We start from the raw sequence: 14,048 nt of genomic DNA, 5'->3' as shown, positions 1-14,048 counted from the left end.
TCTACAAAACATTTAAAAATTTGCTGGGCATGGTGGCAGAGTGACACCGTGACTCAAAATACTCACACACACACAGAAAGAGAGAGAGAGAGAAACCAGCAGTCTGTGCCCACCCCCATGGCCAAGGCATCTCCGGTCCTGATAGTCTGCACAATAGGTAAAAGCTCAAGCCCAGGCCAGCAGAGCAAATGAATGTTTGCAGGTTTCTCATTCATCTCTGGCTTTGCCATTTCCTTGCTGTGTAACTTTGGACCAGTTACTTAATCTGTCTGAACCGCAGTTATATCACAAAATGGGAATAACCCGTTCAGAGGGATGTTGGGGTTTCAGGAAGATGGGTCAAAATAATACGTATAAAGTGCTTACTTCGTTCTGTGCCTGGCACGTCATAAATGTTCCATAAATGTCAGCTGCACAGAAAGGGTGAGCAGCTTGCCCCAGGTCACACCAGCTAGTAAAATGGCAAGACTAGCGTTCAGATCCTGGCCTCCGGCTCCCAGCTGGTACTAACACTTCTCGGGGGCCTCTGCCACCCCAGCCCAGGGCCCCACACGTGGTGGGGATGCCGTAAGGTGAGCAGCACTGAACAGTGGGAGAGCAGAAACGGCACCTCCCCGTTAGCCAGTGTTTAGAGAAGTCATCGTAAACGTGTGGCCTAACTCGGATGCGTTCATTTCCTCACTCATTCTGCAAAGGCTTGAATTGAGCGAGCCCGAAGGCTGCCCCTGACCCCGACATCCTGTGGTTCTGTCTCCTCCACCACGAATGGCTGGAATTTTGCCACCGAATTGTGTTTCTTTCCGTGAAGTCCTGTCTTCTGCCTGAAGTCCTTTTTAAAAAACGCAGTTTTCCTGTAGAGGCCCTGACCCCTTGGTTTGAGTGACTGAAGCAGGCCCCGTTGCTGCCAGTCGAGAGGAGGTTTGAGGCAGGAGTCCAGAGGGGACTGCGGAGGGATTGAGACTGTAGACAGGAGTGGTCAGACCCCAGATGCTCTGCTGGGGGCCCACGCCCTGTCGCACCGGGCCCCACTGCAGAAGGGCCAGGGAACGGTTCCCGTCCGATCACCTGGCCAACCCTATCCATCACCAATTTTTTTTTCAGGCTTCTTTTTTTCTCCTTCTGTATTTCTTCCACCACCCTACCTCTCAAATGAGACTGGAGAAAAATGGGTTTTGTCTGTTTTTAACAAGAACACTAAAAGTCTTAAATTACCTTCTTCAAGGCCTGCAAATAGAAATCCCAAATAAGACAGCCACCTTTTCTCTCTTCTTCTCTCCCTGTCTCCGCGAGCCCATAAGCTTGAAATAAAAGGCAGGGCAGTGGCTCAGAGGAAGTAATTTGGGCTTGGCCCAGCCCCAGCCAAGGAGGCGGCAGAGGATGAGGGGGCCTGGATCAGGGCTTGATGTGATGGAGAGAGACGGCCAAGACCAAGGCCTTGTCGTTCAACATAAAAACAAGTTCCCAAACGGGGGCAGTTTCTTAAAGAGCAACTGTCCTGTGCGTGCAGCAACACACCCTGGGTGTGCAGGTGCCAGGGATTCCTAGAACTTGAGAAGAAGAGGCGACCACAGAGGCTTCAGACTTTCTGAGGTTCAGACTTACTGAGAGTAGGTCAGGATGGCCGGACATGGCGGCCTTTTCTGTCCCCGTCACCGTCACTGGTGTCATGCTTGCCAGAGAGCCCGTCGATGGGCGTCAGGGCAGGAGAGGGAGCATGGTGCTGGGGAGCTTTAGGACTGGACTCTGGGGTTCTGGTCCCAGCTCTGCAGCCTGTAATAATAACAGCTAGCATTTACTGAACACTCCTTATGTGCCCAGGACTATGTTGAACACATCACATAGATGATCCCGTTTAATCTTCAAAACAGCCCTACGATGTAGGTATCATTGTGACCCCATCGACAGATGAAGACGCTGAGGGATGAGAAGTCTTGGAACTTGCCCTAAGGGCCACACCTGTCGTGACAGATCAGGGTGTGAACCCAGGGAGTCAGACTTCAGAGACTCTTAGACTCTGCCAACCGCCAGGACTGTCTGGACCTTCCTCATTTGAAGAGCCATTTTCAGGGGCCAGGTGGGATGGAGAGGGTGGTCACTGAGGTTCTTTCAGATGCTCTGAGCTGGGGCTTACCCACACCTGTGGAGGCAGAGTCCCGCTCAGGCAATGCGGAAGGCAGGTCTCCAATGCTGAGCAGCCGTGCTGAGCGTGAGAGAGAGAGCCGGGGCATGGGCGGGGGACAGGTCAGCTTGTGTCCTGCAACCCTGGCGAGACGGAGGAAGAGAGTAAGAACACAAGGCTGGTGCAAATCTGTGGAAGACTTGTAGGGTGGACCTTAGTCAAGGAGACAAAACCAACACCCAGAGGCCTGGAACATCCAGCCCAAACCCACCTCCACTGGGTGTCAGTAACCTTTACGATTCCCCGATCTTTGCTCCAGGCTGTGCACCCACAGCCTCAACTCGCCCCCACCACCAGCCCTGGCCAGACAGGCTAACAAGCCCTTGGTAGGGAGCCTAGCCAAGGGGCTCTGGCTCTGGGGAGGGTGAGCTGCTCTCTGTGGATTTGCCCTCGCCCAGGAAGCATGTGTGTCTTCTTTGCAGACCCAGAAACCATGGCCCATTACAAGACGGAGCAGGACGACTGGCTGATCGTCTACCTGAAGTATTTACTCTTCGTCTTTAACTTCTTCTTCTGGGTAAGTGAGTTCCGCACACTCATCTCCTTGCCTGCACGCCAAATGAGTCAAGCTACCTTTGTTTCTTGTGAGTCACCACTTTGAGGTTGGTTTCTTCCAAATCAAAGACCACCCATGGGCAAAATTCTGCCTACTTTGAAGCACATGTGTACATTTCCTACTGAAGGGGAAGAAAAGAATCCGGCCCGCAAGTTGGCGTGGAGTCCGTGCCACATGGCGTCTGAATGGAGGCGCAAGCACAACAGTGAGCTGGTGTGTTCCAGCCCCGCTGTACAAAGGGTCCGCTTCTCTCTTCCCTGCTAATGCGTTGCACCAGTGCCTTGTGGGAAATGTGACTGCCTGGTATAATGGCTTGTTTTCCCCTGAACCCGTGTGCCTTTCATGGTTAACATTATCCAGGCCCAGGGCAGAGAAACAGAAGTCCTGCGGGCTCAGGCTGTTGCTGCCTGCACGGAAAAACGGTCTCTATGGCGACTCCCCTCAGGAGACCTGCCTGGGCGAGATCTTCTAGAGGATGTGGAGTCTGACCACTGGAGGCAATTACCTGGGTAATTGGGAGCAGAATACCATCCGTTCCCAAAAATAGCCAGATGCTGGAATCTGTGTATTTTGTATGACGGTCTCACTAAGTTCGGGAAGGCAGGAGGGTATTACCAGTGCAGGCTTGGCGGTGGCTCATGCCTGTAATCTTGGCACTTTGGGAGGCCAAGGCAGGAGGATTGCTTGAGCCTAGGAGTTCGAGACCAACCTGGGCACCATATAGCAAGACCTCATCTCTACAAAAAATCAAAAATTATCCAGGCATGGTGGAGCACACCGGTAGTCTCAGCTACTTGGGAATTTGAGGTGGAAAGATCACCAGAGCCCAGAAGGTCAAGATTGCAGTGAACTGTGATTGTGTCACCATATTGGGCAACAGAGCGAGACCCCTACTCAAAAAAAAAAAAAAAAATGTACAGGCTTGGCAGGCTGCTGGACCAAGGCTCTGCTGGCTACTTTCTCATGATAGGGCCTTGGGCTACTTAAGTTCAAGGCATCTGTTTCCCCCAGCTGCAGTTCTGGGATAATTTCTAACCTTTTGGGGTTGTAGACAATAAATGCGATATTTTGAATGACTCAGATGTCATACAAATGCCTGAAAATTCCACCAAATCAGCTACCGATAATGCAGACCCAGGTTTCCTGCTGCTGTGGTAAGAGAGAATTCTTTCTTGACAGAATCTTCGAAGCATCTTAGAAAGGCAAGTGCAGAGGTGAGATAATTCTTGAGTTTTTAGGGTCTTTCCTGCAGGAGCTCAGTTAAGATAGGGAAGGGCCTAAGAGTTTAGGTTGGGTAGACACAGCATGGCAAGGGTTTGAAGAGTCTTGGAGAGTCATTAGATGCCGTCTGTTAAAAAGTTGAGCAATCTGCTCTTTGTTTAAATGTTGCTTGCAAAGTTCCTGGGACGAACAATAAAATTATTTGCAACTTTTATCTTCCTGGGCAAGAGTTTCCTGGAATACTGATGTCACGATGATGAAGACGGTAGAACAGTAAAGCTGTGTTGCTGTGGACAGTAAACTGTGTGCTGGAGGCAGTTTCGATTCTCAGAGACAAATCCAGGAGGGTGTTTAGGCTTCTTACTGGGTATTTCTTTTTAAGAATGACTATGCTTTTTCTAACCAAAGAAGTCGTGTATATCCACCAGAGATCATCTCTAAAATATGGAAAAGTATAGTGAGAAAATGAAAACTGTCCATAACACCAGATGTTAGTTTCCTAGTATTGCCATACAGTGGATGCTTCGGTACAAGAGAAATCGATTCTCTCACAGTCTGGAGGCTAGAAGTCCAGAGTCAGCATGTCATCAGGGCTGAGCCCCCTCTGAGACTGGGCATAGCCACTGCCCCTGCCTTGTCCCAGCTTCTGGTGGTGACTTTCCATGGCTTGCAACTGCATCACTCCAAGCTCCGAGGCCTTTGTCATCACGGACTACACGCATTGCATGTCTCCAGCTTCATGTGACATTTTCCTCTCCTTTAAGGACACCAGTCAGATTGGCCTAGGGCTCACCCTAGTGGCTTCATCTTAATGCGATTACATCTGCAAAGACCTTATCTCCAAATGAGGTTCACAGTCACAGGTCCCAGGGCCGAGAGTTTCAGCATATCTTTTGGGGGACACAATTCAGCGCATCCCACTGTCCAGCAAGAGCTGGTGGTGACCTGTGTTATGGGAATGACCGTGGGGATTGGAATATCTGGAGAGCGGCAAGGGATTGACAGGTGAAATTGACATGATGAGGTCATTAGCTGGAAGAGGTGCCTGGGATATGCAGTTCATGGGTAAATGGTGGGGTTCTTCATTGCAACAAGAGACCAGAAAGAGAAGTTTGGGGTCAGATGGTGAGGTCAGATGTAGACGGGGTGAACTGGAGGCACCAGGAGACCTCCGAGCAGAAATGCCCGCGGGCAGTTAGCTCATGGATCCGGATCTCGGGAGAGAGCTGGGCTGGCACCCCAGAGGTGGGGCTCGCCCCCACCCAGATGGTAGCTGCAGCCACAGAAGTAGGTGAACGCCCCCTGGGAGAGCCTGGAGGATGAGCAAGAAGAGAGGCCAGAAAGAGACGTGGGCGTCCCAGTGGGTCATGGTGAGTCTCGGGTGACCTGCAGTCCCGGTTTGCCCTGAACAGAGAGATTCCCAGGATGTGGTTCCTTTCATGGGAAAACCAGGAGATCCTCAGGAAAACGGGGATAAGGGGTCACGCCCAGGGAGCCAGAGGGAGAGGGGTCACAGAGGAGCCCGGGGAGGGGCAGCCAGAGAAGTGGGCGGGAAGCCAGGAGAAAGTGCACTGCAGAAGCCGGGCCGGGAGGGTCAGCAGTGCTGAGGCAAAGAGGAAACAGCAAGTGTCCTTAGGCTGGAAGACGCCACAGGGCTACCTGCAGAGCGCAACTGTGGAAGGGGCACATTCAAGGCAGGGGGTGATGGATGCGGGCTAAGGGGTGGACCCGGTGTGGATCACCGTGGCTGAACACGGGGAGAGGGCCGGCAGGCGCTGGCCAGAGGGTCGTTGGCTCTGCAGTCCCCGGGGCTGCCGTGAGGTGCTCGGCCCAAAATATTTGTGGAAAGGGCTCAGACCTTTCCTGTCCTGCCTCTGCCAAGGTCTTGTAGGCAGGAGGGAGCAGTAGTCGTGGTGACGAGGTCAGGGCGGCCCCGGGGTCTGTCTGTTCAGTGTTTGCATCCTTTGGGCGCAGTAGAGCAGGGCGTGAGGGTGGCCCCAAGGGCAGCTGGGCTGCAGGCGTGTTACCAGAGCGACTATCAGTGAGGGGAACTTCCCCCATACAGACCTCTCCACTGCCAGTTAAACACACCCTTGCCCGGGAGTCTGGCTGGACACAGGCCAGCTTCCCAGAGATGCATTCAGCCCAGCTTCACTCCCCTGCTGGGAGTGGTCAGATTTCGAAGGTTCCAGCCTCAGTCTTCAATCCCAGGGGTCTGTGCATCAGCCCCCCCACACGGCTAGCTTGTCTCCTCCTGGGCAGGGCACAGCCCTGCACCCTCTGCAGCGCACAAAATCCCTGGGAATTTACCAGGGTTCCCCAGAGAGGGGGCATAGTCCAGTGAAGATCCTGAAGAGAAGCTTCCCTCCTACACAGACGCACCCCAAAGTCCAATCGCCGTCCTCCCCACTGAACCTCTCGAGGCAGGGGGGCACACGGCAGCTCCTATGGCTATACTGGGGGGTACTCCCCAGCCTGGCCACCTGCCTTCCTCAGAGAATCACGGGGAGTGACAGGGAGGGTCCTTTGACGCCCCCATCTGCTGTTCACCCTCGCCCCCTCCCCTCACCACCACTGCCCCGGTGCAGAAGGCGGGAACGCAGGGCACAGGCAAGCCCCAAGTGGGTAGGCGCTTCCTTTCTTCCCCAGAACAGAGCTCCTCCCCAGTGTACTGCCTTGCCACACTCTATTGAAATCCGGCAGAGTGGAAGAGGATGGCCAGGTCTGCCTTGGGTGGTCGCAATGCCCAGTATTCATCGGACAGTGTTGGAGAGACACCCTGCACGGGGGAGCCCACGCAGTTCTCAGCTCAACCCTGATGGTCTGTATCATTATTATCCTCATTTCGTAGACGGGGAACAGCCCCACCCCCACCCAGAGCTCAGCCATGGCTCACTGCAGCCTCGACTCCCTGGGCTTAAGCGATCCTTCTACCTCAGCCTCCCAAGTAGCTGGGACTACAGTTGTGCACCACCACGCCTGGCTAATGATTATTATCATTTATTTTTTTTTTTTTTTGGAGAGATGAGGTCTTGCTGTGTTGCCCAGGTCTTAAACCCCTGTCACTTATAGTGGAGATAGAGCTAACACTGGCCCCCAGGTATTCAATACTGGTCAGTGATAAAAAAATTCATTTTTTTTTTTTTGTTTTTTGTTTTCGTTTTTGTTTTTTGAGTTGGAGTCTCACTCTGTCACCCAGGCTAGAGTGCAGTAGCATGCTCACGGCCATCCCAGCGTTGACCTGCTGGGCTCCGCAATCCTTCCGCCTCAGCCTTCCAAGCAGCCAGAACGCTACCATGTACTTCCAAGTAGCGTACTTCCAAGTAGTGTACGCTACCATGCCCGGCTAATTTTTTATTTATTGTAGAGATGAGGTCTCACCAGGTTGCCCAGACTCGTCTCGAACCCGCGGACTCAAGAAACCCATTTGCCTCGGCCTCCCAAATTGCTGGGATGACAGGCTGAGCCACCAAGCCCAGCCCGTTTCAGTTTTTATTAAGCACCTACATAGGTATCAAGCGTAGGTCTAAGCACTTGGGAGACACCAGGGAACAAAGTTCCCAGCTTTTCTGGTGCTTTCTGTGGCGTCCTTCCTCTGAGCTTGTCTTTCCGCCGGTTTCATCTTTCTGTGCTCCTGGCACCTGCCTGAGGCCACGAACTGTTAGAGCCTTGCAGAGTGTGGAGCACTTTGTCCCAAGCCTGGAGCTGGAGCCCAGCACACTCTGGCATCTCAGCCTGCGTGCTTGGCCACCAGTCTCTGTTGCCTTGGATACAAGTCCTGCACTGCCCCACAGTGTCTTGAGGTCATACATGGACAAGCGGGGCAGCAGAGCATGCTGGGAAGGCTCATCCCATCGGCTGTTCACCCTCCCCCCCCCACCACCACTGCCCCAGGGCAGAAGGCATGAACGCAGGGCACAGGCAAGCCCCAAGCGGATAGGTGCTTCCTGTCTCAGGTTTAGGTTCAAATTTGAGTCCATTATTTCTTTGCCATGGGACACTAGGTGTTACAGACTAAATTATGTCCCCCCAAAATCCAAAAATTAAAGCCAAAACCCCAATATGACTAAGTTTGGAGACAGATGTTGGGAGGTAAGTAAGGTTAACTGAGGTGGTAAGGGCAGGAGTTCTATCCTGATAGGATCCGTGGTCTTCCTAAGAAGAGGAAGACGGGGAGAGCTCTCTTTTTCTCCACACGTAAAGCCCTTGTGAGGACACAGTAAAGGGCAGCTGTCACAAGCCAGAAAAAGAGCCCCAACCAGGAACTGAGTCACCTCGACCTGGGACTTCCCGGCCCTCCAGAACTGTGAGAAATACACTTCTGGTGCTTAAGCCACCCAGTTTGTGGTTGGCTTTGTTAAGGCTGCCTGAGCAGACTAAGACGTTAGGCAAATCACCTCCTCTCACTGACCCTCTATCTTTTTCATATGTTAAGTAAGAATGCCATCACCTAGAAGGATTGAAGATGAATATTTAGAAAAACACTTAGCATGCTTCAGGACACATGCTTGGGGCTTAGCTATTGTATGTAGCTTTTATGATCGACTGATGGGCATGCCATATCTCTTTGACAGCTTTTTCTGTTTGTGGCACTGGCCTTAAGACTTTGGGGATTTTGACCCATGAGAAAATACCTGGAAGCATAAGAAGTGCTTCCATTGTCAGGCACCGTGGCTTATACCCGTAATCCTGCCAGCACTTGGGAGGCTGAGGTAGGAGGATCACTTGAGGCCAAGAGTGTGAGACCAGCCTGGGCAACATAGTGACACCTTGTCTCTACAACAAATTTTGAAAACATTTTCCAGGCGTGGTGGCACATACCTGTAGTCCCAGGTACTTAGGAGGCTGAGGTAGAAGGAGCACCTGAGTCCTGGACTACACCTGACATCGCTCACAAACTAAATTTACCCTTGTGGTGTGTGATGCATTCGGATTTTTTTTCTATTTTGATGCGTTTTTCTTTCTTCTTTTATAACAGCTTATGTTCACTAAACTTATTTCACAGCCTTTACGGTCACGTCCCAAAGTTTGAAGGACCCAGAGCCGTTCCCCTCCCCACCCCAACACGGGCAGGATCCAGGGGGCGGTCCTGCCCCATCGTCCTACCCCTGACCTCCCACCTCCCCCTCACCAGCATTTCAGCCCGTCGGTGACAGGGTGAGTCTACTAAGCAGAGGAGGAACCAAAATGCCAGCACCTTCGTGGTTTCTCCTGGCCCTAAAGAGAAAGCACGGCGCTGGCTTTCCGCCGGCAAGATGCGTTTCTTTCTTTCCCCCTCCCTTTTCCTCCACGGCTCTCTGCAGCTCTCATCGCCCTGCAATGTTGTTCTCTAATTTATTATTTTAATTAGCTGCTTGGCTGTGTTAATAATCAAAACTTTTCCAGCCTCCGAGGAGCCCTGCCAGGCTATGGGAAGAACCAGAGAGCAGCCGGCCCCCCAGACTGGAGAGGCTGCCTCTGCTCTGGAAACTCTGTCCCGCCCCTGAGCAAAGCTGAGGCCTTGGTCCTTCCCGGGGGTCCAGGAGGGCTCAGCCTCCAGGGAGCCCCTGGGACACCTTGAGGGAGGCTCGGGGCCAAGACAGATGACCGAGCATATCGCTTCCGGATTCAGGGGGCCCCGAGCAGGGAAGAGCCTTTTGCTCACTTCCCCATCAAAACTAGAAAGCTTCACTTCAGCCGGGTTTGGTGGCTCAGCCTGTAATCCCGCGCCTTAGGAGGGTGAGGTGAGTGGATTGCCTGAGCCCGCAGGTTCGAGACCTGCCTAGGCAACTTGGCGAGACCTCATCTCTACAATAAATCAAAAAAAAATTAGCCGGGCACGGTAGCGCGCACCTGTAGTTCCAGCTACTTGGAAGGCTGAGGCGGAAGGATCGCCAGAGCCCAGCAGGTCGAGGCTATGGTGGCCAGGAGCGGCCACTGCACTCCAGTCTGGGCGACAGAGTGAGACTCCAACTCAAAAAAAAAAAAAAAGAAAGCTTCACTTCATACATTGTCACCCCGCAGGATGTGGCCTCCACCCGTGTCTCTGGACTTGCCATCTGAGAAAGAACAGGGGAGGCGCCTGGCAGGGGTTCTTCTGTTGCACCGCTTCTAGAGAGGCTGAATGGCGTGGGACCCCCCTGGCCTTCAAGGCACCTCTGCCCTCGGTACGGTCAGGGTGTGCTGGGGGCCAGGGTCACACGTGAGGGGGATGTACGTTTGGTCTTCACAGAGTCCTGGTGGGTGAGATAAGTTAGGATGAGGCCCGTGGTAGTCTCTCAGCGGCCCCTGCTATGGCTCAGGCCCAGCTGGAGCCCAGACACTGGACAGCTTCTTCCTGGCAGAGCTGCTTTGTGGGGTCAGCAGCCCAGTTGACAAAATGGGCACAAAAGTGAGCATTAAGATCTTGGGTTCAAACCCATCGTTACCTATAAGATGACCACTTATATAACTAATTCTGAATTGTACCCCACATCTTTAAAATTAATTAAAAAAATAATTAAGAAAAGAATATCTAGATAGATAGACAGATAGATAGATTCCAGATCTGAATTTCACATCATGCAGTTTGGCGGTTAAAAAAAAAAAAATTCTTGGCCAGGTGTGATGGCTCAAGCCTGTAATACCAGCACTTTGGGAGGCTGAGGCGGAAGGATTGCTTGAGCCCAGGAGTTCGAAACCAGCCTAGGCAACATAGCAAGACCTCACCTCTACAAAAAAATTCAAAAAGTAGCCAGGCTTAGTGGCTTGTGCCTATCGTCCCAGTTACTCAGGAGACGGAGGTGGAAGGATTGCCTGAGCCTAGGAGGTCGAGGCTGTAGTGAGCTATGATTGTGCCACTGCCCTCCAGCCTAGGCAATAAATAGAATGAGACCCCGACTCCGAAAAAAAGATGCTTGGGTTCTAGTCTCCATTCCACCCTGGCTACTTGTGTGACTTTGGAAAAGTCACTTCTCTCTGGGTCTTCATTTCTCCATCCAAAAGAGAAAAGGGGTTGAGCTCAATCCCTCCTCCGTGATGGAGTGGTGGGGCTCTACCTCCAATATAGCACTCAGCTGGGATTAATCAAGAGCCTGAAAGCGGAGAGGCAAGGCAACAAACGAGATAAATAGGCTGTGATGAGTGTAATTAGAGAAACATGTCCAGGACTTGGAGTCACAGGGGACAGAGCCATTTGCTGGGAGTGGGGACAGGGCAGCCCCAAGGAACATTTCCTCTGGGTGCTGAGCAGAGCTTGGAAGATGAGCAGGTGGTCTTACGTTCCCTCCCAACTCCACCCCGCAGTAAGTCCCTGAGATTTTGCCGTCATTAGAAGGGCAGATGGACTGGGGAGGAGAGGGAGGAAGAAGTGCTCCGATGTATTCTAACAAGGGCTCTTTAACGCCAGGATGCCAAAAAACAAAAAACGGCCTCAACACGGAAATGGCCCTTAGCGTGACAAGCCTAGTGTGGAAGATTCCGTCGGGCCAAGGCAACAGTAATGGACAGAGCCGGGGAGAAATGCTTTCCTGGTGCTCAAGAAGTGCTCCTCGTTCGCAGGGTGAACAGCATTGCCTGATAGACCCGTTTGTGCCCTCCCGGCGAGCGTGGAGGTTTGGGTGTGAGAGTGGGGTGCCGTGGATCCTGCATGCAAGCAAAGGCCTTGGCGATGCTCTGGTGGTGCTGCAACCCGGGTTCAGCTGACCCTTCTGATTTGGGAATGGGTACCACCCTTTTTTTTTCAAGTCAGGGTTTCACCCTGTCACTGGAGTGCAGTGGCATGATCATGGCTCACTATAGCCTTGACCTCCTGGGCTCAGGTGAGCCTTCAGCCTCAGCCTCCCAAGTAGATGATATGACGGGTACATACCATCATACCCAGCTCATTTTTTTAAATCTTTTTGTAGAGACAAGGTCTTGCTGTGTTGTCCAGTCTGGTCTCAAACTCCTAGGTTCAAGCAGTCCTCCTGCCTCAGCCTCTCAAAATGCTGGGATTACAGGTGTGAACCAAGTGCGTACGGCCAGAGGCCTTTTTTTTATTTTTATTTTTTGAGTTGGAGTCTCACTCCATGGCCCAGGCTGGAGTGCAGTGGCACACTCACGGCCACCCCAGCATTGACCTACTGGGCTCCAGTGATCCTTCCGCCTCCGCCTTCCAAGTAGCCAGAACTCTAAGCACGTTCTACCACTCCCGGCTAATTAAAATTTAATTTAAAGTCTTGCCAAGTTGCCTGGGCTGGTCTCGAACCCATGGGCCAGGCAATCCCCTTGCCTTGACCTCCCAAAGTGCTGGGATTACAAGCTGAGCCACCAAGCCGGGTTGAGGCTATTTTTTAAAAGTGACTGAGCCTTCCTCAAACCGGGTCTCCCAGGTCCCTCCCTGAGACCCAGGCTATGTTTGCTCCCCAAATCAGACCCATTCATTTCTCCTGCATAACAGAAATAACTGCGGTGGTTGCTAAGTCAGGACATAACTGCGGTGGTTGCTAAGTCAGGACATTGTACCCAGTCATCTGTGAGCGGTCTGGGGGCAGGGGCCGTGTCAGGCTGGGTGCCCCTCCAGCCCCAGAGCCTGGCATTATCACGGCAGGTGCACGGTGGGTAGGGGTTGAAAGAAAGAGAATGAAAATAACAGAGTCTTATTCTGGTGCTAAGATCCCTCAGGGGATACTCCAGGCTTTTCCAGGGGCTTCTAACGACCCAGAGAAAAGTGCATTTCCCTCTGGGGCTGCAGGGACTTTTTAGACTGTCCCTTTCTTTCAAAATAAAAACGGCTATAGTGCAGGAAGAGAAAACTAGTCATCACCCAGGAGTTCTGCAAAGGCCGGTGAGAGGAGCAGGTGCCGTTATTCTCATGTTAACCAAGTCCCAGGTGACTCTCAGGTGCCAGGCTGTGTGCTGGGCCCAGCTTCTCAGGGGAGTGAGGCATGTCCTCCCCACACCAACCCCCAGGCTGAGGGAGCTGTAAGGTAAGCAGAACGCAGGAGAGGGACAGACCCGCCTGCCCAGGAGAGTCAGAGCAGGGGCCACTCTAGAAATAGGCCCAAAAGAGTATGTAGGAGTTCAGTGAAGAGGATCGGCAAAGAGAGCAATGTGAGAAAGGTGGAAGGGATGAGAAGGAGAGCCTCTCAGGCCTGCAGAGGCCCTGTAACTTCCCCAAGTTCATGTAGCCCATGCATCGAGGAACTTGGACCTAGACGCCAGTCCTTTGCCCCAGAACTCGCCCTGTTTGCCACTCTACGAATACTGCCTTCGCTCTTGGGTGTCTTCAGTGTCTACAAAAAAGGCAACTGCTTAGTTTGTGGGGGTTTAAAACCCCAGCCTGGAGGAAGGAAAGCGCTGCAAGATGGAGCTGAAAGTCCGGGCAAGGCCAGATGCGGAAAAGCCCTGGGGCCCTTCTGGGAGGGCGGTCATGCTGTGGGAGGAGCAGGAGCCGGTGGTTGACAGGTGGGGAGATGGAGACAGTCTGAGAGCTAAGGGGCGTTGGCACGCGGCTGTCATGCAGAGGAGAGGAAGGAGCCAGTGGCGACCCCACGGCATCTGGTCCTGGGGCGGGCGGTGACGGTGCCATTGGTGAACCTGGCCGAGAGAAAAGTAGAAGATGATGAATGTGGTTCCCAGTGGGTGAACACTTGTCCAACTCCAAACCGTTTCAGTGCCGTGTGCGGCTTGGCAAACACAAGCAAACGACTGAACTGTCGCCCTGTGTATTTCCTGCCTCCCCCCGCCACGGGCTCCTCCCACCACTGATGCCGGCTGGGCTGTGGTGTGTTGCTTGGGTTCTTTGACTCTGCCATGGAAAGGAATTTCAGAGCAAGTCCAAAGTGTAGTTTAAGACAGAATTTATTAGAAAGAGCAAGATATGCTCAAAGCACATCTTTGAGCATCTTAGGGTGCCCTGAGAGGAGGGACACATACTTGCCTTTGACATGAAGCCTTAGAGACTGTTACAGTGATGATTAAGCAACCACGAGCTAAGAGTGAAGGGCTCCGGGGATCTGGTCACGAGTTTTGATGGCCATCTCTCAACCGTAGGTCACAAGGTCCTAAGTCCTTGTGGAAAGTTGCCATCAGCCGGGCTCGGTGGCTCAGCCTGTAATCCCGTGCCTTTGGGAGGCTGAGGTGAGTGGATTG

The 14,048-nt window shown here is 52.7% G+C and overlaps 1 protein-coding gene across 1 annotated transcript in view; it reads left to right on the top strand.

The window, feature by feature from the left end:
* Positions 1-2,603: 2,603 nt before the first annotated feature.
* The window catches only part of TSPAN11 (tetraspanin 11), a 50,959-nt gene continuing 39,514 nt past the window's right edge, over positions 2,604-14,048 (top strand). Inside the window, exon 1 of the mRNA XM_008070518.1 lies at positions 2,604-2,696. Coding sequence (XP_008068709.1) covers positions 2,613-2,696 — 84 coding nt within the window. The 5' untranslated portion in view covers positions 2,604-2,612. The remainder of the gene's footprint in view (positions 2,697-14,048) is intronic.

This window comes from Carlito syrichta, unplaced genomic scaffold (genome assembly GCF_000164805.1).
Source record: "Carlito syrichta isolate Samal-C Ts95f unplaced genomic scaffold, Tarsius_syrichta-2.0.1 Scaffold313469, whole genome shotgun sequence".
Taxonomy (NCBI): Eukaryota; Metazoa; Chordata; class Mammalia; order Primates; family Tarsiidae; genus Carlito; species Carlito syrichta.
The sequence above is the reverse complement of the archived record's forward strand: the minus strand, read 5'-3'. Positions and strand labels throughout refer to the sequence as shown.